The sequence below is a fragment of the Electrophorus electricus genome, chromosome 6 (genome assembly GCF_013358815.1).
Source record: "Electrophorus electricus isolate fEleEle1 chromosome 6, fEleEle1.pri, whole genome shotgun sequence".
Lineage (NCBI taxonomy): Eukaryota > Metazoa > Chordata > Actinopteri > Gymnotiformes > Gymnotidae > Electrophorus > Electrophorus electricus.
In genome coordinates this window covers 1885001-1909000 of record NC_049540.1, presented here as the reverse complement: position 1 = coordinate 1909000, position 24000 = coordinate 1885001, and the positions used below count along the sequence as shown (strand labels likewise).

Below are 24000 nucleotides of genomic sequence, written 5' to 3'. Positions count from 1 at the left end.
AACTAGACTTCCACATAGATGTTAGGTAACTATTCAGCATGTTAGGTCATTAATGAGCGTGTAAGCTAATTAATGAATATGTAAGAGAATTAATGAATATGTAATATAGTTGATGAATATTAATAAGTTACACAATTACTTAGTTACAAAGGGGGTGTTAAATTTGGTTCTTTTTGATGGCTGTATTTTTTTTTGAACCTTCTGTGAACGGGTTCACAGTTTTAAAGCAAACAGGTTTTCCCCGGGGCAACAGCACTGATCTAACGCGCGGTTTCCGTTCAGTCCATGTTGACTTTACACTACGCCACATTCCAGCTTCATTGATAGGAAGCTTTATACAAAACAAAATGAGGAATAGAGACATCGCTTATGAAATCTGTTACACATTATTATTTTTTAAATGTATTCTACATTATTTATTCTACATACTGTACATAGAGACATTTTAAAAGAATGATGAACTTGTTTTCAACAAAACATATTTAAAAATAAAATGGCACTTTTAACCGTTGAGTTTATTTGTTAATTGAATTATTTCAGTCTAAGTAATTTGGCCTTCCCCTCTTAAAATCATCTCCATGTGTTTCCAGATGCAAGCCTGTCTGATGACATCACTGAAGGCAGTGATGTCACTGGTGCATGCATGGGGGACCAGATTCTCAGTGACTCTGAATTTAATGGGACACACCCAAGTGGCATCCCTCACCAATCCACCCAACAGACTCCAGTCCCAACCCCTTCCCTTGGTTTCATTGTAACCATGGCGACTGCAGTCTTAGAATCCACAACCCACCGTCTCGCAGTGCCTTACACATGTCTGCACCTTTCCAGAACTTGTCAACAATGAGATAAACAAACAGCCTGTAAACAAGAAATCGGTCCAAAGAGCTAACGAGCATCCGGACAGTTATTAGCCGCGACGCTCACAGAATCAGCCCTGAACTGTCATATCTCACACCGCTTGCAGGTCGTAACGGCCTGGTCTGAGCTTGCTCAGATGTCAGGTTTCTGTGCGCATGCTCATTTCAGTAGGTGTGGTGAGCATTACACTGGCCTCCACAGCTTAGGCTCAGTCAATTGCTCTGCAGGTCACCATGGCGATATGCCTGACCACTTACCGTACATACACAGCAGGAGGGACTCTGCGTTCAGACCACCACGGTCGTGGCTGCTAGGATACGGAGCAGACCAGCTCTTCTCTTCCCACATACTCCCTTGTTCCATCACTCTCTCGCTCCAAACACACATTTGCGTTAAAACCCTCTCTCTCTCGCTCTCTCTCCAGAGAGACAGGCAGTTAGTTCGTCTGTCCAGTGCTTCAGCAGTGTACGGTGGCCATATAGAGTCATTAAAGCTGCCTTTCATAGCAGAAGGTGAGGGCTGTGTGTGTGAATGAGGCTGGTGAGAGACTAACACCTGTGTTTAGCCCTCTGCAGAGCAACACACACACACTGCTTCTCGCACTCACGCTCTGATTTTGCCAATAAGATAAAACATGCAGTAAAACTTACAGACTTAGAGTTACACATTTTATAGTTTATTATTATTATTATTATTATTATTAAAGTTGAATGACTTAAAAAAGACACTGTCATCAGTTAACAAAGGTTAAATATTGTAAACGTGAAAAAACAGCTAAAGTGGATATTTAGTTTTATAAACCTTAAGGAGATAGATTTAACAGATTCATTTGTTGATGTCATTTTCTAAAGACTCCTGACTGCAGATTCTGTTTAACGCTGCATGTAAGTAGAGACCTGCAAGCTTTGTCCTTCACCTGAATCTCTCATCCTCGCTTCTCTCCTCTACCTTTCCCTCTCTCCTCTCCTCTCCTCTGTCTCTCCTCTCCTCTTCTCTCCTGTCTCTCCTCTCCTCTCCTCTCTCCTCTGTCTCTCCTCTCCTCCTCTCCTGTCTCTCCTCTCCTCCTCTCCTGTCTCTCTCCTCTCCTCTCTCCTCTGTCTCTCCTCTCCTCTGTCTCTCCTCTCTCCTCTGTCTCTCCTCTCCTGTCTCTCCTCTGTCTCTCCTCTCCTCCTCTCCTGTCTCTCTCCTCTCCTCTCTCCTCTGTCTCTCCTCTCCTCTGTCTCTCCTCTCTCCTCTGTCTCTCCTCTCCTGTCTCTCCTCTCCTCTCTCCTCTGTCTCTCCTCTCCTCCTCTCCTGTCTCTCTCCTCTCCTCTCTCCTGTCTCTCCTCTCCTGTCTCCTCTCTCCTCCTCTCCTGTCTCTCTCCTCTACTCTCTCCTCCTCTCCTGTCTCTCCTCTCTCCTCTCCTCCTCTCCTCTGTCTCTCCTCTCCTCCTCTCCTGTCTCTCTCCTCTTCTCTCTCCTCTCCTCTCTCCTCTGTCTCTCCTCTCCTCCTCCTCTGTCTCTCTCCTCTGTCTCTCCTCTCCTCCTCTCCTGTCTCTTTCCTCTACTCTCTTGCCTCTGTAAAAAAGCAGAAGTTTGCCTCTCTGCATGGACACCTGTAGTGTATTTATTAAACGCTACTGATTTATTCACTTGATAACGTTTTGTTAATAAAGATTAGACTGAACGCGAGTCCTCCTTTCTCTTGATTTTTTTTCTGCCTTGCAACACTTTTCTAGCCGTACTCTATAGCAAATTCATTCAAGTTACATCAAACATTGACAAAACAGAATGATATGAGATGCTTGAATCACACAGCAACGTAAACGCACTAAAAAACGATGGCTGTGTGTCAAAGGAAACGGCGAGGTGCTTAAATGTTGAGCGCAACTGCGGAAGCGGCACTTCTGCACCTGGCCAGCGCGTGGCGCAGGAGCCGTCTGACACGCTCGCTAGTGTACACATCATACCTGCCTCCGCCTGTTGGCACCGGCTCTGCGTCCTGATGGTGCATTTGGTTGATTTGACAAGCTTGGTGTGGGCGTGGCACGGAGGGGCCTGGTGTCTACATGTGACACCCGGCAAGCGTGGTTCATACGGTCAGCTAACGGAGAAGCCGGTAGCGTGAGAACAGCGCGAGCTTCCGCCAGCACAGTGCCTCGCGCCACCGCGAGCGCCCTTTCTACTGTCGGGTTTGTGTTCTGCCTTTTGCACGTGCACCACCACAATGTGTGACTCATCAGACAGCGCGCAGACACTCCCCACCCACGAGCGCCGTACTTGCACATAATTTCAAATAAGTAATCAAATAAATGTTCAAATACATTTTAGAAATAAGCGGTCAGTCTGAGTTTGAACAACAGATTTGGGTTGTTTTAGCAATATGTAGAATCATAAACTGAACACTAGCTACACTTGAAGTTCTTCAAAGTTCTGTGAAAGCAAAGCCACAGTAAAACAAATTTTTAAGGTGTAAAAATGCACCACCTGCAAATGCATGTGTGGTGGAACGTGAACAGGACAAGGCCAAACTCAAATCTATACACAGTCAGGACGTAAAGATAAAAATCACTAGTTGGTGTCCTCAGCCAGACAGAGAAGGGCGAGCCCTCCGTCTGATCACATGGCAACGTGACTTTTCTACCTTCAGCCCGAGGCCTCAGGTCCAGGACTCGCGCTGCTGACCTCTGCACTGTGAAAACACACTGTAATCGCATTCTGCTTTTCTCCAGCCGATGGCGTCGTAACGTCGTGCACGCAGGGACAGAGCAGCTGGAATCACGCCGAGAGTGCACTGTGTGTTTAGTTATGCAGGTGCAACTGCATCAAAGTGCGCGCAGGTCTCAGTCCCTCCACGAGATGGCGCTGTGTCGGTATAAATGCGCCCAGAGAGACGCCTCTTCATTCTGGCACGCGCAAGGCTCTCTGGGCGACGACCGCACTTTCCTGTGGCTGCAGCGAGACTCGTGCAATGCGATGTGACTGAGGATGAGTCCTGCCACTGCTAGGGCACGCGAGGCAAACAGGCGAGCCAGGGGAACGCGCCAGCTCGGCAATAACTCCAAACGCACGCGACATTCGCGCGACTTGTCCGAGTAGGTCGAGGACTTGTCTCGTCCAGCGCTGTCTGTCTTGTTTCCGTCTTTCTTGCTTTTTGTTTTTTGGTTGTTGTTTTTTTGCTTTTATTCGGTGCCCGGTTGTAAGATCACGCGTGTCCTCCCGGTTGCTTAGTAACGCGCGTGGCAGTGGGCGCTCCTGACCTTGCGTCCGCGACCGCGCAGCGCGCGCTTGCTTAAAATAGACCCCCGGCGAGATCGACGTTAATTGAAAATAATAATAATAAAAACAAACAAACAAAAAAAAACGTCAGGATAAAACGGTACAGAGCTGCACGCGGGGGGCACGCGGAGAAGAGCGACCGATGGTGGACAGAAGGATGAGGTGCAGGACTCGCGCGACGCAGAGTCGGTTCACACCGGGAGCTCGGCTGAGAGGTTCGGCAGGTAAGCCCGCACGCTCTTGTGTATGTGTATGTGCGCCCGTAGCCCGGGCAGCGCAGCCCTTACCGTGGAAGGCGCGCGTGTCTCGGTGTAGCGATGCGCTGGTGCCGCTGCACTGGGCACACGCGTCTTCATGGAACAATGGCACGAACTGAACGAATCCGCCGCAGAGCGCGCGTTTGGCCACCCTGCGCGAGGTGCACGGAATTGGTCTCCATCGCTGAAAGATTTCAGCACCTTATTAAGACGTTTTCTCTTGCTGGGTTTTCATGGAAACCGACCGCCTTATTGAACATGTGCAGCCATCCAGCCAGCCAGCGAAGGCGCTCGCACACTCACCTGGGCTAGTTTATGCATCAGATGGGACTTAGTTACGTGGTTGTTGCATTCGTGTGGATGTGAATTATTCACCATTACAGGAGGCCCGATGAGTGCGCTCTCAGTAGCACATTAGCACGAGGGACACAGCCCACATAGTCTGCGTGTCTGCGTGCAGATTACGATACTGAGTGAACATAATCTGTCGAGAAATCTAGTATAGCTGTGCATCTCTCTCTCTCTCTCTCTCTCTCTCTCTCTCTCGCTGTCTGGGTTTGTGGGTGTAAGAGAGCGCGCGGAAGTGCGAGCGCCGTTCACCTGTTGTGTATACCGGATGACCCATTAAGTCCGTGCGCGCAGCCCGTATCAACGCCTGCGCGAGGTGAACCATTCAGGCACGCACGCGGAGGAATGAAAAGAAGCGAGAAACCCCGCGTGTCTCGGAGTCGTCATGGTGATTTTGCCATCTGTTGGTTTGGCTGGCTCAGAGCGAGCGCGCGCGCGGCCGCTGCATACTTATTCATACCAATTATACGCCACCTCGCTGCCTTCTGAAATGATTTATATGAATTCGCTCAACTTCGCTATTTGGAAGGCACGCACGCGAGGCACTGAGCGGAGTCTCTGTTTCCATAATGAGATACCTCCGCATAGTTTATCATCCGCGCGCCACCCGACACTGCGCCGCGCAGCTACGGAGGAGGAAGGCGAAGGCATTGGTATTCATGTCTCGTGCAGTAGTCTCTCTCACCGTCCTCGCCGTTAGTCCCTGGAACACGCACGCGCACACACCCACACACGCGCGCGCGCGCGCGCTCTCTCTTTCTCCTGGTGAATGTGGACTTTTATAGACATGCTAAACCTGTGCGTTCTTTTAACTATTAGCCTGTTATGAAGAGCCAATTTAAAGACGGCACAGATAGCTGGAGCCCAGCACGAGAGCTTCAAGGTTAAATAACACGGAACATTGCCGTGAAAGATATTTATATATATATATAATATATATATATTACACAAGACAGTTTCTTTTATCAAATTTGAAAAAGGCCACTAAAAAGCAGAACATACCATCTATCAGATGGGAATTGTACTAGTAACCCTAGTAACAGTTCATGTGCCTGTTCTCCTTCAGGGCTGAAATGTGTATCATCTCAGTTCAGACTCTCTCATACTCATCACAGCAGACACAAGCAGGCATTCGGGGTCAGAGGTTAAGAGGTGGCGCCAATAGTGGGGTTATGGGTGTTTTGTGGTAGGGGGTGTAGTAATGGACTGAGGTTATGTGCATTATGGTTTTGGTGTTTTAGGATAAGAGACTGGGTTTAGGGTTAGGAGTTAGGGCAGTTAGATTATGGTTAGGTTATCAGGATTAAGAGTTAGGTGGGTAGTATTAACCTCCTGGATTCTAGCAGCCTGTTATCACAGTGCAGTGACTGTGTTCAGCACCACGGATAGCGACACACACAAACCCACCCAGAGAGATGTGGTTTACACCTGCACAGAGACAGTGAACCAGTGACAATCATACACTAACTGATACTTCAGAACAAAATACAGAGTGCAGTTTAGATAGGATTACGACCCTGTGAGGTGAATCCTCCTGGCTGTGGTCATTAACACCACAGCCTGTGTGTAATAGGTAGTTTACCCACATTGTAAGCCTGAGTAAATCTATTCTGACCAGAGCATGTCTTTAAATTACAAATCACCTGTTACAACATTTAACTGTCACTGGTGTTGGAAACCTGAGGCAGATGATCTTTCATCCGTATCTGGCTGCGTGTCGAAGCCACACCACATGTGGTTCTGGGGTGGTTACAGTAAGAGTCAGTGAAGTGTGTTTGGTCATACACACATGCGCGCACACACACACGCACGCACGCATTGATTTCAGATTAAAAAGGCATGTGCTGAACACACACCTAAAACCACATGTGTGTCAGCTGAAACCGCTCTGACCGCATCTCAGGAGACAACAGTGTGTGCGTGTGTGTGGGGGGATATGAGAGAAAGCCTCTGATGTAGGAATAGGAGAGGTGGATGTATGAATAATGGTGTAGGAGTTTTCAGGTGGAGGTGTAGGAGATGTAGGAGTAGGAGAGGTGGATGTATGAATAATGGTGTAGGAGTTTTCAGGTGGAGGTGCCTGTTTGGAGCTGTTTGTGTGTGTTCCCCTGTTTGTGCTGCTTTGTTTGTTTGTCACTGAGCCATCCACATAGCGTCAGGTTTTACTGATCTGCCTTTGGAATTGCAGTGTATTCTGGGTAAACAATGTAGGAATCACTGTTCTTTTATGCACAACTTCCCCACTTCAGGGGAGAACCGGTAATTGGACAAATTTACATAATCTTCAATAAAACCGAATGTATAATTAGTTGCGAATCCTTTTGCAGTCGTGTGACTGCCTGGAGTCTGGGGACATGCAGGCAGCGCCAGACGCTGGGTGTGTTTCCCCAGGAAACTCTGCCAGGTCTGTAACGCAGACAGTTTCTCTTCCTGCTTTTTTCAGTACTTACTTCCTTCAGACTGTTCTTCAGTATGCCTGGAGGTTGGAGGTGTCTGGGTGGGTGTGAACCATGAAGAGCTTGGAGGTGTTTTTGTATGAACTGTAAGCCTTTCAGTTCTTAAGGTTGGAGGTATTTGGGTGGTTGTGAGCAGTGACATACGTGTGGATATACATGTTCTGGTCATGTCTGGGATTGATTTGGACATACGTGTTCTGACCATGTTGTAACGATGAGGAGGCAGAGCAGGATGCAGGGATGAGTTGAGTAAAAAAGATACATACGTTTATTAGCACACGACGTAAAGACGACGTAGCTCGCAGGCTATCAGGGTTAAACATCGACAACATCCACGACTAGACAAGAGACTTATATACGCACAAGATAATGACACAGAACAAGGATCAGGTGAGAATCACGAGAGGGCGTGACCATGAAAAAAACACACACATACACACACACACACACACAAGTGGGAGGGGCCGTATCGTGACACATGTCTGGGATTGATTTGGACATACGTGTTCTGGTTATGTCTGGGATTGAGGATTTGGGATTTAGTCCAGTTTAGTGACATACACACTTCTTTCTTGAGAAACAGATGCGATAGACATCAGAAGGAATTATTACCACTTCTAAAATAAGCTCTGAACCTCTTGGCGTCTCTAGTACATGATCCAGTGGTGTAGTGACACACCGATGTCTCCGTGCAGTATGACAGGTTGATCTGTGAAGGGTCATAACTGTAAAGGATTGTATTATGCAGATGAAAATGTGCACAAATTAAAGACAAAAAGCTTTGAACTCAGAGTAACTGTAGCACTGTAAGCACAGTGTCCCATACCAAAAACAAGCAAAAAAAATTCCAAATACTTCACAGCACCTTACCCCACCCAGATACACCACACACACCACACGCTTGACTGCGCACATCAAGCATTTCATTATTCACACACACACCCACACATATATTCCAGTTAGGGTTAGGGATAGAGCTGATAAAGTGTGTGTGTGTGTGTGTGTGTGTGTGATAGATAGGGTGTTTTTTTGGCTTGTTCTCTGTCGTACAGTATCAGTTGGCTCATCATGGGATCAATCCTATCTGTGTGGACCCCCCCACACACACACACACATTTACACTGTGGTAATGTTCTTTAACCCCAGAGCATCAGTGCTACAGTTAGCACACTTTACACTTGCCTTATTCCATTTATGGTGTTTATATGTTTAGACAAATCAGCGTTTTGATTGAAGCAGCTGTATTTAAACTCCACATGGTGTCTAGTCTGTTTGTCTGCACTGACACACGCACTCAGGGTCCTGTCTTAGGCCATCACAGTAAACCGCCCACAACTTCTGAACATAATCAGATTTTGTATTTACACTCAACCTTTGTTTGCCGTAGCCTTTGGAAATGGTTTAAATAACAAAGCTCCATTTTCCAACTGCGGACCTCTTGGGGTTATTTTACCAGTCCCAACGATGCCACACCCACCAGAGTGGCACTGCTTTCTGTGTGGGTGGGATAGCATGACCCCACCCCCTGTCATTCACTGTGGCACTAGCCAGCTGTGGACATCCGGGTGTGTTGCTGGTAGTCAGCACTCTGGAAAGACATGGTACTGGGAGTCAGCACTCCGGAATGATGCGGTGTTAGGAGTCAGCACTCCGGAAAGACGTAGTGCTGGGAGACATACCTGTTTGAGGAAGCAGGTGCTCGCTATACTGTCCATGGTTGGGAAGTTGTGTGACAAGGTGGGAATTGGCATAATGACTAAATAAGGAGAAAAAATGGGATATAACTGGAAAAACCTTGCAGGAACATGACAACGAGTTGAACAGCTTTTCACGAAAACATGGTCACATGCATCTCATTAATCTCACGTGCATCTCACATGCAGCCTATGTGCATCTCACGTGCACCTCATGCGCATCTCACGTGCATGTCACACACTTGTCCTGTTCACGTCTTGAGTCTTGCTTGGACACAATTGGCCAACCTCCTGTGGCTCCAGATGTGCTGCCCCTGGGAACCATGTTCTGTTAACTGGGAAGTGCATCCCAACATCTGGGATGCATATTCCAACATCTGGGATGCATATCCCAACATCTGGGACACATTTTCCAACATCCGGGAAGCATATTCCAACACCTGAGAAGCATATCCCTACATCTGTGAAGCATCTCCCAACATCTGGGATGTGTGTCCTGATGTATCCGCGTAACCGCATTAGGTTGCTCTCACGGTTTGGAGTTTGTTGGCATCGTCTTTTCTGCCAGTTCAATTTGTTGCTACTTGGACAAGTGTGTGAAGCTGCTGGTTCACCTTGGTGGGCAATCAGTGGGCTCCTGGAGGAGGGTCATCTGTGAATCTACTCGGGCTAACGGTGTTATTATTATCACATGGCCTGTGTGCTGGTTTGTATGGGGCAGACTGGTTGTGTGTGCTAGTTTGTATGGGGCAGACTGGTTGTGTGTGCTGGTTTGTGTGGGGCAGACTGGTTGTGTGTGCTGGTTTGTGTGGGGCAGACTGGTTGTGTGTGCTGGTTTGTATGGGGCAGACTGGTTGTGTGTGCCGGTTTGTATGGGGTAGATTGGTTGTGTGTGCCGGTTTGTATGGGGCAGACTGGTTGTGTGTGCCGGTTTGTATGGGGCAGATTGGTTGTGTGTGCTGGTTTGTATGGGGCAGACTGGTTGTGTGTGCTGGTTTGTATAAGGCAGACTGGTTGTGTGTGCTGGTTTGTATGGGGCAGACTGGTTGTGTGTGCTGGTTTGTATGGGGCAGACTGGTTGTGTGTGCTGGTTTGTATGGGGAAGATTGGTTGTGTGTGCTGGTTTGTATAAGGCAGACTGGTTGTGTGTGCTGGTTTGTATGGGGCAGACTGGTTGTGTGTGCTGGTTTGTATGGGGCAGACTGGTTGTGTGTTCTGGTTTGTATAAGGCAGACTGGTTGTGTGTGCTGGTTTGTATGGGGTAGACTGGTTTTGTGTGCTGGTTTGTATGGGGCAGACTGGTTGTGTGTGCTGGTTTGTATGGGGCAGACTGGTTGTGTGTGCTGGTTTGTATGGGGCAGACTGGTTGTGTGTGCTGGTTTGTGTGGGGCAGACTGGTTGTGTGTGCTTGTTTGTATGGGGCAGACTGGTTGTGTGTACTGGTTTGTATGGGGTACCTTTATTTTTCTGATACAAACAATTGCAGTTATTTGCAATTATTTTTTATTGATCAAAATTTCAAAAAAGGATAAATGGTACTGGGTGTAAACACACACACACCCACATAAACACACACACACACACACACACACTCTCTCTCTCTCTCTCACTCACACACACACACACTCTCTCTCTCTCTCTCTCTCTCTCACACACACACACACACACACACACACACATGCCTTATATGTCACTTTTTATGGTACTTTGATCTGGTTTGTTGAGGAAATGCCCTTTACTCCACACAGAGGACACTGAGGTTGTCACGGTTACGGTTTCATCATTTCTCTCTTGCCAGTTTTTTTGCAAATGCATGCGCCACCTTGAGCTGTTGCAGAGACACCTTGCTGGTCTGCTCCGCCCCCCTTCGCTGTAGCTCCGCCCCTTTAAACCCAGTGGACAGACAGGTGTACATCGGGTTGCTTTAATCCGGTTTAATCCAGATTAGCGTAGCCTTAGCCGTGGAAATTCTACAACATCGTTTATCGACAGTGTATCTGACCATTTATACAAGATGCCCAAGCTCGATCACAACCAATCACAGAAGCCTTGTAGTGATGTCACAACCAATCAAAGAAGCAGGACAAGGCTGCCCCAAGATCTTGGCCTCCAGAGGGCGCTTTAACTCCTGATTGATTATCTGCACCTGGTCCTCATCACCCTCTGTCTTGTACTGAAGCTCCTTGGGTCATTTGCTTCTTTGTGAAATCCGTCTGGCCACTCCCAGCAGGGTGCTGGGTCCTGCGGTTCTGCCTGAATTCTGCCCCGCGGGTTTGATGAGTTTTTTTTAGTTCTTGTCAAATGAATCTGCGCTTGACTCAGCATCACTGTGGGGGACGTCCTGACAGTGTGCGGTACGGCGGCACAGAGTGGAGCCGCGCTGCACCGTCTGGTGTAGGTGGTTGTATCGTTCACTATGGCAATGGAGTGATGCTTTCATCAGCTGCAATGCTTAAATGTCAGAATTGATTGTAACGCTCTATAATAATATTCTATCAAATGTGCACTTAAAATACTTGGGCTATTTCCAAGCATCAAAGTCCAAAACATAAAGCTTGGTTTATTGTTTTTTTTTTGTGTGTGTAGATAGCTCCTAGAGACATATTTGTGTAAACAGTGTATTTGTTAGTAATAATTCTGCATTGTACTAAAATATATTGGGTTTGAAATCTGAAATTTCATGAATGTTCCTAAAGAAAAGTAATGAATTTGAATCGTGAGCTCAGAGATTTAAATACCAGGAGACTATACATAGCACACAGTGCTTGATGTTTCTTCTGTCACTACTGAGCTTGTGTGTGTGTGTGTGTGTGTGTGTTAGGTGTGTATCGACTGTGATGGTGCTTGCACTGTGAGAGCACACCCAACTTTACCAGCACGTGCACTGACCAATGGCAACATCTCCACAAAAAGCACCAGGCTGAGGACCAGAGCATCTGTGTGAGAGTGTGTGTGCGCGTGTGTGCGTGCGCATGCGTGTGTGAATGAGTGTGTGCATGTGGGCTGAAGAAAGTGTGGTGGAGAGAGATTAATAGACTAATTTGTGGAAAGCCTGTGTATGTGTGTGTGAGGAAACCCTCCCGTTTATTGCTGTGTGTGTATGTGTGTGTGTGTGAAAGGGGAGTTGGTGTGTGTGTGTGGGTGAGCTAAGAGACCATGTGGCACACACAGACAACAGGTCACGCCCTCGGCACACGCACCTGCTCTGGCGACCTCTGACCTTTGCCCTGTGCAGGCTGTGTGTGTGGTTGCTGTGGTCAGTCTCCACAGTGACGGCCCTCACCTACCAGCCCACGGTGAACACAGCCCTGGGGCGTCTACGAGGCATGCGGCTGGCGGTGCCAGCCGAGGGGCTGGGCCCTGTGGAACCAGTACCTGGGCGTGCCCTACGCGGGCTACGCCCATCGGTGAGAAGCGCTTCATGCCCCCAGATGCCCCCTCGGCTTGGTCGGGCGTGCGGAATGCCACGCGCTTCCCCCCCGTCTGCCCACAGAACATCCGCAACGCTGTGCCCGATATCATGATGCCCATCTGGGCGACCTACAACCTCGACACCGTGGCAACGTACCTGCAGGAGCAGAGCGAAGACTGTCTGTACCTCAACATCTACATCCCCACGCAGAGTGGTGAGAATACGCACGCACGCGCGCACGCACACACATACACACACACACACATACTACTATAAGTATTCATACACATAGACTATAACTCTACATACACATAGACTATAACTATACACACACATAGACTATAACTATACACACACATAGACTATAACTATACATACACATAGACTATAACTATACACACACATAGACTATAACTATGCATACACATAGACTATAACTCTACATACACATAGACTATAACTATACACACACATAGACTATAACTATACATACACATAGACTATAACTATACACACACATAGACTGTAACTATACATACACATAGACTGTAACTGTACATACACATAGACTGTAACTATACACACACATAGACTATAACTCTACATACACATAGACTATAACTATACACACACAGACTATAACTATACACACACATAGACTAACTATACATACACATAGGCTATAACTATACATACACATAGACTATAACTATACATACACATAGGCTATAACTATACATACACATAGACTATAACTATACATACACATAGACTATAACTATACACACACATAGACTATAACTATACACACACATAGACTATAACTATACATACACATAGACTATAACTATACACACACATAGACTATAACTATACATACACATAGACTATAACTATACATACACATAGACTATAACTATACACACACATAGACTATAACTATACACACACATAGACTATAACTACATACACATAGACTATAACTATACACACACATAGACTATAACTACATACACATAGACTATAACTACATACACATAGACTATAACTATACACACAATAGACTATAACTACATACACCATAGACTATAACTATACACACACATAGACTATAAACTATACACAACACATAGACTATAACTATACATACACATAGACTATAACTATACATACACATAGACTATAACTACACACACATAGACCTATAACTATACACACACATAGACTATAACTACAATACACATAGACTATAACTATACACACACATAGACTATAACTACATACACATAGACTATAACTACATACACATAGACTATAACTATACACACACATAGACTATAACTACATACACATAGACTATAACTATACACACACATAGACTATAACTATACACACACATAGACTATAACTATACATACACATAGACTATAACTATACACACACATAGACTATAACTATACACACACATAGACTATAACTATACATACACATAGACTATAACTACATACACATAGACTATAACTATACACACACATAGACTATAACTACATACACATAGACTATAACTATACACACACATAGACTATAACTATACACACACATAGACTATAACTATACACACACATAGACTATAACTACATACACATAGACTATAACTACATACACATAGACTATAACTATACACCACACATAGACTATAACTACATACACATAGACTATAACTACATACACATAGACTATAACATGTACAGTTCTATTACTTTCTCTTGCTCAAATGCATGGTTATCCTTTATCTCTCTCTCCTCTCTCTCTCTCCCACTCCCTCTCTCTCTCTTTTTTCTCTCTCCCTGCAGGCACTAAGAGAACAGGCGAAGACTCAGCCGATGACGGTATTTCCTGTTTTTATCTTTTGTCTTTAGAAATTCCTTTGTACATTTCTCCCTCGTGAAAGCTTTATTCCTGATCTTATCATCAATCTGTGATTGGTGAAAGGGCTGCACTTTCTGCCCTCGTGCGTCAGCTGACGAGCGTGAAGGGCTGTGCGATCTCCTCCGGTCTCCACCCTGTGTTGAATTCCCCACCGACAAGGGCCAAAACAAAATTCGTCTTTGGTTTCATGCCATAAATGAAACATGCTCCATTAACTGCCAGTTACTATAAACCACACGATAATTTAAGAGTGATCTTTTGCTACTATACATGTTAAGGACACAGCCAAGCCAAAGTGTTTTTACACAGTCAGGATTTAATAGTCAGGTATGGAAAAATCTTTAATATCTTTAATCTTTTATATGTTCCAATATAGGAAATATATGTTGTTTAGCAATGAGCGGGTAGAGAGTTCTGTTAGGAAACTGTTCAATTAACTACGGTTTAAAGAATACTTTGAGGTTTTCACATCGTATTAAAAACCTCTCAGACACAGACCAGTGTTCTGTTAACCACGCAGGGTGCTCATATTTAATAAGCACTGATGAATCACTTCTATTGACGTCGTTAAGTCGCTGCCAGACTGGCTCGCCAAAGCACAGCCACACGGCCACACCATTGTTTATTCAGCAGCGCCTACAGATTTGCAGTTCATTACCCAGACTCCTTAGCTTGGCAAAGATGACACGGCAGTCACTTCACACCCTAGTTTTATGCAAATGTGTGTGAATTAGAACACTTGTGTAATTGTGTTTTATTTAGATCTTTATTTCTAGGCAAACATGTGAATTAGAGGTGTTGTGTAATCTTTAGGTACTGGGTCTATAGGTATAACGTGTTGTATTAGAGGTGTTGTGTAATCTTTAGGTACTGGTCTATAGGTATAATGTGTGTATTAGAGTGTGTTGTGTAATCTTAGGTACTGTTGTATAGTATAATGTGTGTATTAGAGGTGTTGTGTGTATTAGAGGTGTTGTGTAATCTTTAGGTACTGGTCTATAGCGTATAATGTGTGTATTAGAGGTGTTGTGTAATTCTTTAGGTACTGGTCTATAGGTTATAATGTGTGTATTAGAGGTGTTGTGTAATCTTTAGGTACTGTTGTATAGGTATAATGTGTGTATTAGAGGTGTTGTGTGTATTAGGGGTGTTTTGTGTAATCTTTAGGTACTGGTCGATAGGTATAATGTGTGTATTAGAGGTGTTGTGTAATCTTTAGGTACTGGTCTATAGGTAAACGTGTGTATTAGAGGTGTTGTGTAATCTTAGGTACTGTTGTATAGGTATAATGTGTGTATTAGAGGTGTTGTGTGTATTAGAGGTGTTTGTGTAATCTTTAAGTACTGGTCTATAGGTATAATGCGTGTATTAGAGGTGTTGTGTAATCTTTAGGTACTGGTCTATAGGTTATAACGTGTGTATTAGAGATGTTGTGTAATCTTAGGTACTGGTCTATAGGTATAATGTGTGTATTAGAGGTGTTGTGTGTATTAGAGGTGTTGTGTAATCTTTAGGTACTGGTCTATAGGTATAACGTGTGTATTAGACGTGTTGTGTGTATTAGAGGTGTGTAATCTTTAGGTACTGGTCTATAGGTATAATGTGTGTATTAGGGGTGTTGTGTAATCTTTAGGTACTGGTCTATAGGTATAATGTGTGTATTAGAGGTGTTGTGTAATCTTTAGGTACTGGTCTATAGGTATAACGTGTGTATTAGAGGTGTTGTGTAATCTTTAGGTACTGTTGTATAGGTATAATGTGTGTATTAGAGGTGTTGTGTGTATTAGAGGTGTTGTGTAATCTTTAGGTACTGGTCTATAGGTATAACGTGTGTATTAGACGTGTTGTGTGTATTAGAGGTGTTGTGTAATCTTTAGGTACTGGTCTATAGGTATAATGTGTGTATTAGGGGTGTTGTGTAATCTTTAGGTACTGGTCTATAGGTTAACGTGTGTATTAGAGGTGTGTGTGTAATCTTTAGGTCTACACACCCACACCCTCAGACACCGTCAGTCCAACATAACTGCCACTATTCCTGTGGACTGGCATGGGAGTTATACATAAGACAAACGTGTGGGGGTTTGTGTCTCTTTTCTTACTACCACAGGAGAGTAATGGTGTCATATATAACTCAGAAATCATTGGTTTAAAACAAACCATTCATTTGTTGCTATAAACCATATACATGGATATAGGATGTAAAAAAGCAAAATAAAATAAACCCTTCATATCAACCTTCAAAATAAACCTTCATATAAGCTTAGCTACAGTTTTTGTGTGATTTTCAGTGTAGATGTAAATGCCAATAGTTATCATGTTGTATTTAACTAGCTAGGATAATGTCCAATGTCTTCTCACTAGTGTAAAAGCAATGAAATAAAACCTTTACATGGATACTTTGCGACTTTGCCGCAACCCTAAAACTGTGTGTGTAAAACTGTGTGTGTAAAACTGTGTGTGTAAAACTGTGTGTTGCAAGACAGTGCAGCACATCTTGGCATTTTAGTTACAGTTGCATTTTTAGGCGAGATCTTGTGTTTTATAGTACCAGTCAAAAGTTTGGTTACACCTGACGGAATGTCTGGTTACACCTAATGTAATGCGGTTTTCATAGTCATAAAGTCATTTTTCAGAGGTCCTTCATCAGCTGTGTGTGTGTGCGTGTGTGTGAGTGTGTGTGTGAGTGTGTGTGTGTGTGTGTGTGTGTGTGTGAGTGTGTGTGTGAGTGTGTGTGTGTGTGTGTGTGTGTGAGTGTGTGTGTGTGTGTGTGTGTGTGTATGTGTGAGTGTGTGTGTGTTTGTGTATGTGTGAGTGTGTGTGTGCATGTGTGTGTGTGCGTGTGTGCGTGTGTATGTGTGTGTATGCGTGTGTGCGTGTGTGTGTGTGTGTGTGTATGTGTGTGCGTGTGTGTGTATGTGTGTATGTGTGTGTGTGTGCGTATGTGTGCGTATGTGTGTGCGTGTGTGTGTGCATGTGTGTGTGTCTGTGTGTGTGTGTGTGTGTGTGTGTGTGTGTGTGTGTGTGAGTCCTCCATGAGTGTCTTGTATTAGTAGTTGTTCCAGTAGCCCACTTTTCCACTTTTCACCAGACTGTCCTGGTCCCTCAGAGTCTGACACAGACCTTGTTGCCCGGGCGATGTCTGAACTGGTGTGACTCTTGTTTAGAACTCTCGTTGTTGGTGAAGTAGGCAGGTATATATATGTATGTGTGTGGGTGTGGGGGGGGGGGGGGGGGGGGCGGGTGTGTATACACACAAACATTCACACACAAATGTAAATGTCCTCTCACCCAACAGTTTTCATTCCAAGTGTTCAGCAGGTGTGAGAATCAGCAGCTGTTTAATAGAACACAGGGCATCTAAATATCATCAAAGGAACAACCGCTTTGAAGGATGTAATCAAGTGTTGTTTTGACACCTTCACTGTAGGTCTGTCCAAATCTTTGACTGGTGTTGTACACCCAAAGACAACTGTTCATTTTTTCGTGACAGGGACTACCAGTTTGACAGCTAAGTGGTCTCCCTTAATGTCTAAACTGATGTCCTCAGCTACTTAGGTCTCCAGTCTGTGGGTGTGATGAAACAGACAAGCAAAGACCACGAAGAATCCTCCAAAGACTGAAACTCTGAATCCGCAATCCAATTTCAAATATTTTACAATTATTTTACAAGTACAACTCACTAAAAACATTGCTTCAGTAACTGTGAGAGGTAAACCGAGAACATCACAATCCATCTCTAAATGAATGCCCTAGCTTTGAAATGAAAGTCAAATTACAACAGATTCAGAAAGACCTGCCCTTAAGATTGAGAAAGGGTTGTTTTTTCATTCTTGGTTAAAATGGAGGGAATTATTAAAGAAATTGGGAAGTTTAGTTCTGATTCAGTCTGAATTATTAAAGAAACTGGGAAGTTTAGTTCTGATTCAGTTTGAATTATTAAAGAAACTGGGAAGTTTAGTTCTGATTCAGTCTGAATTATTAAAGAAACTGGGAGGTTTTAGTTCTGATTCAGTCTGAATTATTAAAGAATTATTATTAAAGAAACTGTGTGTGTGTGTGTGGTGGTAATCACACAAACTAATAAACTTTATTTATATAGCGCTTTAAGGATTACAGTAATAAGACTAATAATAAATACTTTATTAATCCAAAGAGAAATGTATTTTAAAAAATGTTGGGGAAATGCGCAAGAAGGAAAGAAAGGGAGGAAAACACATGGAACAGCAAAAACAAAACCATGGAACGGACTGGACCACATGGACAGCGGCACAAACGAGCATCGCTACAGTCTTAAAAAAATAAATAAGTGTTTATTATTCGATTAAATACAAAAGAGAAATTATTAAGTAAAATAGAATGTCAGTGGTTCCAATGAATTCTAAAATAAAGGTCCGGCATGTTATCCTTCATTCATGTTATACGGAAGTCTGCTGAGTTTCACAGGAAATGGTACAGGACTCTAAAAGGCACCGCTAACGGAGATCAAAGGACCAGCCCCTCGTGTGTGCACATGTATATAAACACTGCTCACCTTCCCTATTATAAACACTGCATAAGTTAGACCTCACCTTCCCTGTTATAAACACTGCATAAGTTAGACCTCATCTTGTCTGTTATAAACACTGCATAAGTTAGACCTCACCTTGTCTGTTATAAACACTGCATAAGTTAGACCTCACCTTGTCTGTTATAAACACTGCATAAGTTAGACCTCACCTTCTCTGTTATAAACACTGCATAAGTTAGACCTCACCTTGTCTGTTATAAACACTGCATAAGTTAGACCTCACCTTGTCTGTTATAAACACTGCATAAGTTAGACCTCACCTTCTCTGTTATAAACACTGCATAAGTTAGACCTCACCTTGTCTGTTATAAACACTGCATAAGTTAGATCTCACCTTGTCTGTTATAAACACTGCATAAGTTAGACCTCATCTTGTCTGTTATAAACACTGCATAAGTTAGACCTCACCTTGTCTGTTATAAACACTGCATAAGTTAGATCTCACCTTGTCTGTTATAAACACTGCATAAGTTAGACCTCACCTTCTCTGTTATAAACACTGCATAAGTTAGACCTCACCTTGTCTGTTATAAACACTGCATAAGTTAGATCTCACCTTGTCTGTTATAAACACTGCATAAGTTAGACCTCATCTTGTCTGTTATAAACACTGCATAAGTTAGACCTCATCTTGTCTGTTATAAACACTGCATAAGTTAGACCTCACCTTGTCTGTTATAAACACTGCATAAGTTAGATCTCACCTTGTCTGTTATAAACACTGCATAAGTTAGACCTCACCTTCTCTGTTATAAACACTGCATAAGTTAGACCACACCTTGTCTGTTATAAACACTGCATAAGTTAGATCTCACCTTGTCTGTTATAAACACTGCATAAGTTAGATCTCACCTTCTCTGTTATAAACACTGCATAAGTTAGACCTCACCTTGTCTGTTATAAACACTGCATAAGTTAGACCTCACCTTGTCTGTTATAAACACTGCATAAGTTAGACCTCACCTTCCCTGTTATAAACACTGCATAAGTTAGACCTCACCTTCCCCAGCAGGATAGCTAAAACATCGCCTCCTGTTTCTGTTTTGTTTAGCGTGGGTTAGTGTAAGGATCTTTGCGCTGGTTTAGAAACACCAACAGACAGACAGGAGTGTAGGAGCCAGAATATTGTCAGGTGGAGCTACTTATTTCCAAGTGTGTTGCCCCTCCAGAGCCTGAAGGAAACACAGCAAGCAGATCTGTTTTGCCACAGTCACGCAGCACAAAGAAATCCGACCGTGCTCAGAAATACGGGAAGAAAGAGAAGAACATACAACGTCTGCCATCCAGACGCATCACTGTCTGTCTGTTTATTGGCAGGGTAAATTATAAAATGCGTTTGTTTGTTTTTCAGAGCAGTTTTCAGACTGCCTGACTGAATACATGCCAAAACAGATCTTAAGATCAGCTAGATGCTGGATATGTAAACTTACCGAGGACTAACTACAACATAAGACTGCCCTAATGTTTATAGTCCAGTTACGCAACTGCTTCTCACAATACATTTTAGACACCTTCAGTAAGAACTATAAATCTATATATTTTTTTCCTTTGATTAATACCTTTGGTGTTTTTTAATTCAGTTTCTTATGCATTCTTTCACTGGGTTAATGTAAATGAACCACGTATTGTTGTTATTTCATTTTCTTTCGGGTCTTATGCGATAAACAGAAACGATGTTTAATTTGTGTGATGGTGTGACTGAACCGACATTTGAAGCTTGACTGTTCCCATGAGTACTGGAAGCAGCACGAGTGTTAGTTACATGCTGGCAGGTTACAGAATGGTTTGGTAGGGAATGAAATGACTGATCTTGTTTGTTGACTTACTTCGTTTGTTTGTGTGTTTGTTTGTTTGTTTGCAGGCTTGCGGGAGGCACGGGACGACCCATGGCCCGTGATGCTCTTCATTCACGGCGGCTCCTACATGGAAGGTACCGGAAATATCATGGATGGAAGTGTTCTGGCCAGCTACGGGAACGTCATCGTCATCACCCTCAACTACAGAGTGGGAATACTTGGTGTGTAAACATGCGCACACACACACACACACACACACACACACACACAGACAAATGCGCCAATATAATGGGAATACATCCACTACAATACTGTCACAACCACACAAACACACATTCACATTTGCTCACACACCCAAATACACACGTGTGCACACATAACGGATATCTGATCAATATTAATGATGCACCAACAAATCTTCAGTGATTTTGCATAAAATATTGATAAGTCATTCTGCAAACTATTAGACAGGTTTCTGGTTAAAGAAACAGGGTCAGCCACAGAAGGGCTAGAAATGGAAGTGCTTTATCAAAACTTTATCAATGCATTATCAATGCTTTATCAATACTTTTCAGTGCTTTATCAATACATTATCAATGCTTTAGCAATTCTTTATCAATACATTATGAGTGCTTATCAATACATTATCAATACATTATCAATACATTATCAATGCTTTATCAGTACTTTATCAGTGCTATATCAATACTTTATCAGTGGTTTATCAATACATTATCAATACATTACCAATGCGTTCCAAGGCCGTATGCAGACAGCCATATGGTTTGAATTCACAGAGATGATTCGTTCTTGGTCTGTATGTTGTGGGTTGCTTTAGGAGAGTCTGTCTCTGAAAAGCTAAATGTCTTGGTTTCATCTGCACACCAAAGAGCTTGTTCAGGACAGTTAAAGGTTTGTGTGTGTGTGGGGCAGTCTTGAAAAAGTCTCCACTTTATAGTTTGACAAGCACATTCGAGTCTTGCTTTTATAATGAAAAATGTGGGAAAAAGATCTCTGAGTTCTTCTGCTGTTCCTGTAGGCTAATGCTGAAAATGAAAATCATGTTCACATGAAAATAGATTACATCAGTCCTGTTTTTAATTTAAATAATCTTCTGGCTCATATTTTGGTAAAAATAGCCTCCATTTTGTGCTGACAAATAAACTCCATTTTATGTTCCTGAGTTCTTGAATGTCAAGATGGAAATCACATCCTGTTAGCTTTGCATTGGTTAAAAATACATAAAGAACATGTGACTATGACAAACAACATGTGACTGTATGACATAAAGAACATGTGACTATTATATCATAGAGAATATGTGACTATGAAATAAAGAACATGTTACTGTGTGACATAAAGAACATAGAAGTGTATCACATAAAGAACGTGACTATGACAAAGAAGATGTGACTGTATGACAAAGAACATGGAAGTGTATCACATAAAGAACATGTGACTATGACATAGAGAACATGTGACAGTATGACATAGAGAACATGTGACTATGACATAGAGAACATGTGACAGTATGACATAGAGAACATGTGACTGACAAAGAATATGGACATTAATAATTTTCCTCAAGTAGGTAATATGTGTCATACAAGGAACAGCAAATATTTCTGAGGAACACACAAACATTCAGCAACATCATTTGCCATCTCAGCAAGCTTTTATTGAACAGTTAATGAGTTTTGTGGCTATGTTCTCTCTCTCTCTCTCTCTCTCTCTCTCTCTCTCTCTCTCTCTCTCTCTCTCTCTCTCTCTCTCTCTCTCACACACACACACACTGTTGGTCAGGCACACATTTTTCTAAGTAGTTTCAGAGAGAGGGTTTACATCACAGAGGATAAGACAATCAGACAGAGACAATAAGACAATATATCTGTGTGTGTGTTTGTGTGTGTGTGTGTTGTGTGTGTGTGTGTGTGTGTGTGTGTGTGTGTGTGTGTGGTGTGTGTGCATGTGTGTATGTGTGTATGCATATGTGTGTGCAATGCATGTGTGCATGTGATTCTATTTGTCTGTCTGCGCGTGTGTGTGTGTGTGTGTGTGTGTGTGTTAGGCTTCTTGAGCACTGGTGATCAGGCTGCCAAAGGAAATTATGGGCTGCTGGACCAGATCCAGGCTCTGCGCTGGATCAGTAAGAATATCGGATACTTCGGAGGAGATCCAGGTCGGGTCACCGTGTTCGGATCAGGAATCGGAGCGTCCTGTGTCAGTCTCCTCACTCTTTCCCACCACTCAGAGGGTAAGAGATTCCCACACACCACACTATTCCCAAACATGTCAAATTCCCAAACACACCTAAAGATCCCAATTCCTAAGTGCTGGACTGGCTGTCTCTGCCCTCTGTCTGCTCTAGCCATGTTGACATTCGGTAGTTTAGCATGAGGAAAAGGGTGTGTTACAGTAATACCAGTCATATGAACAGTTACAGTCACGTGAACAGTGTTACAGTCATATATGAACAGATCTTTGTAGAGTAGAATGTTACAGTCACATGAACAGTGTTAGTCATATATGAACAGTTCTGCTTTGGTGTTCGTAACACTCACATGAGCAGAGAAGTGTAGAGACATCAGGTCTGTTCATTTATGTAATCGGCTCTCCTCAGTGTGACCGAGGTGGTCAGCACTTATTTTGTTACCACGGTAATCTCTTCTGCAACCATGGTAACCTGCACCACATTCTCCAGAGGTGTGTGTATGTAAGTGTGTGTGTGTGTGTGTGTGTGTGAGAGAGAGAGAGATAAAGAGTGTGTGTTGCAGTATTGTAGTATTATAGAACTGTAGTATTATAGCACTGTAGTATTATAGTATTGTAGTATTAAAGTGTTGTAGTACTGTAGTGTTGTAGTATTATAGTATTGCAGTATAGTAGTATTATTGTAATGTACTGTAGTATTGTAGAATTGTATTATTTTAGTATTATATTATAATAGTATTGCAGCATTATAGTATTGAAGTATTATAGTATTGCAATATTGGAATATTATAGTATTGCAGTATTATACTAATACAGTATCATTAAATTACAAGTACAATTGTATAATGCTAAATACTGCATTATTGTAGTATTGTATTATAGTATTGTAGTATTGCAATATTATATTATAGTATTGTAGTATTATAGTGTTGCAGTGTTGTAGAATTATACTAATGTAGTATTTTAATATTGCAGTATTATAATATTGTAGTATTATAGAATTGCAGTATTGTAGTATTGTATTGTAGTATTGTAGAATTGCATTATTTTAGTATTATAGTATTGCAATATTGTAGTTTTATAGTATTGAAGAATTATAGTATTGTAGTATTGCAATATTATAGTATACTAATATAGTACTGTAGTATTGCAGTATTGTAGTATTATAGTATTGTGGAATTGTACAATATTGTAGTATTGTAGCATTAAGA

At 42.9% G+C, this 24000-nt stretch overlaps 2 protein-coding genes across 4 annotated transcripts in view; both read left to right on the top strand.

The window, feature by feature from the left end:
• gria3a (glutamate receptor, ionotropic, AMPA 3a) overlaps positions 1–1859 on the top strand; it is a 55544-nt gene extending 53685 nt beyond the window's left edge. For all 3 annotated transcript variants that reach the window (XM_035527660.1, XM_035527661.1, XM_035527659.1), the window contains exon 16: positions 591–1859. The gene's annotated coding sequence lies outside the window, so the exon portion shown is untranslated. The remainder of the gene's footprint in view (positions 1–590) is intronic.
• A 10136-nt stretch (positions 1860–11995) lies between these two features.
• Positions 11996–24000, top strand: part of nlgn3b (neuroligin 3b) — a 21533-nt gene continuing 9528 nt past the window's right edge. Inside the window, 6 exon segments of the mRNA XM_035527663.1 lie at positions 11996–12239; positions 12241–12267; positions 12269–12500; positions 14140–14175; positions 20644–20799; positions 22647–22832. Coding sequence (XP_035383556.1) covers positions 12201–12239; positions 12241–12267; positions 12269–12500; positions 14140–14175; positions 20644–20799; positions 22647–22832 — 676 coding nt within the window. The 5' untranslated portion in view covers positions 11996–12200.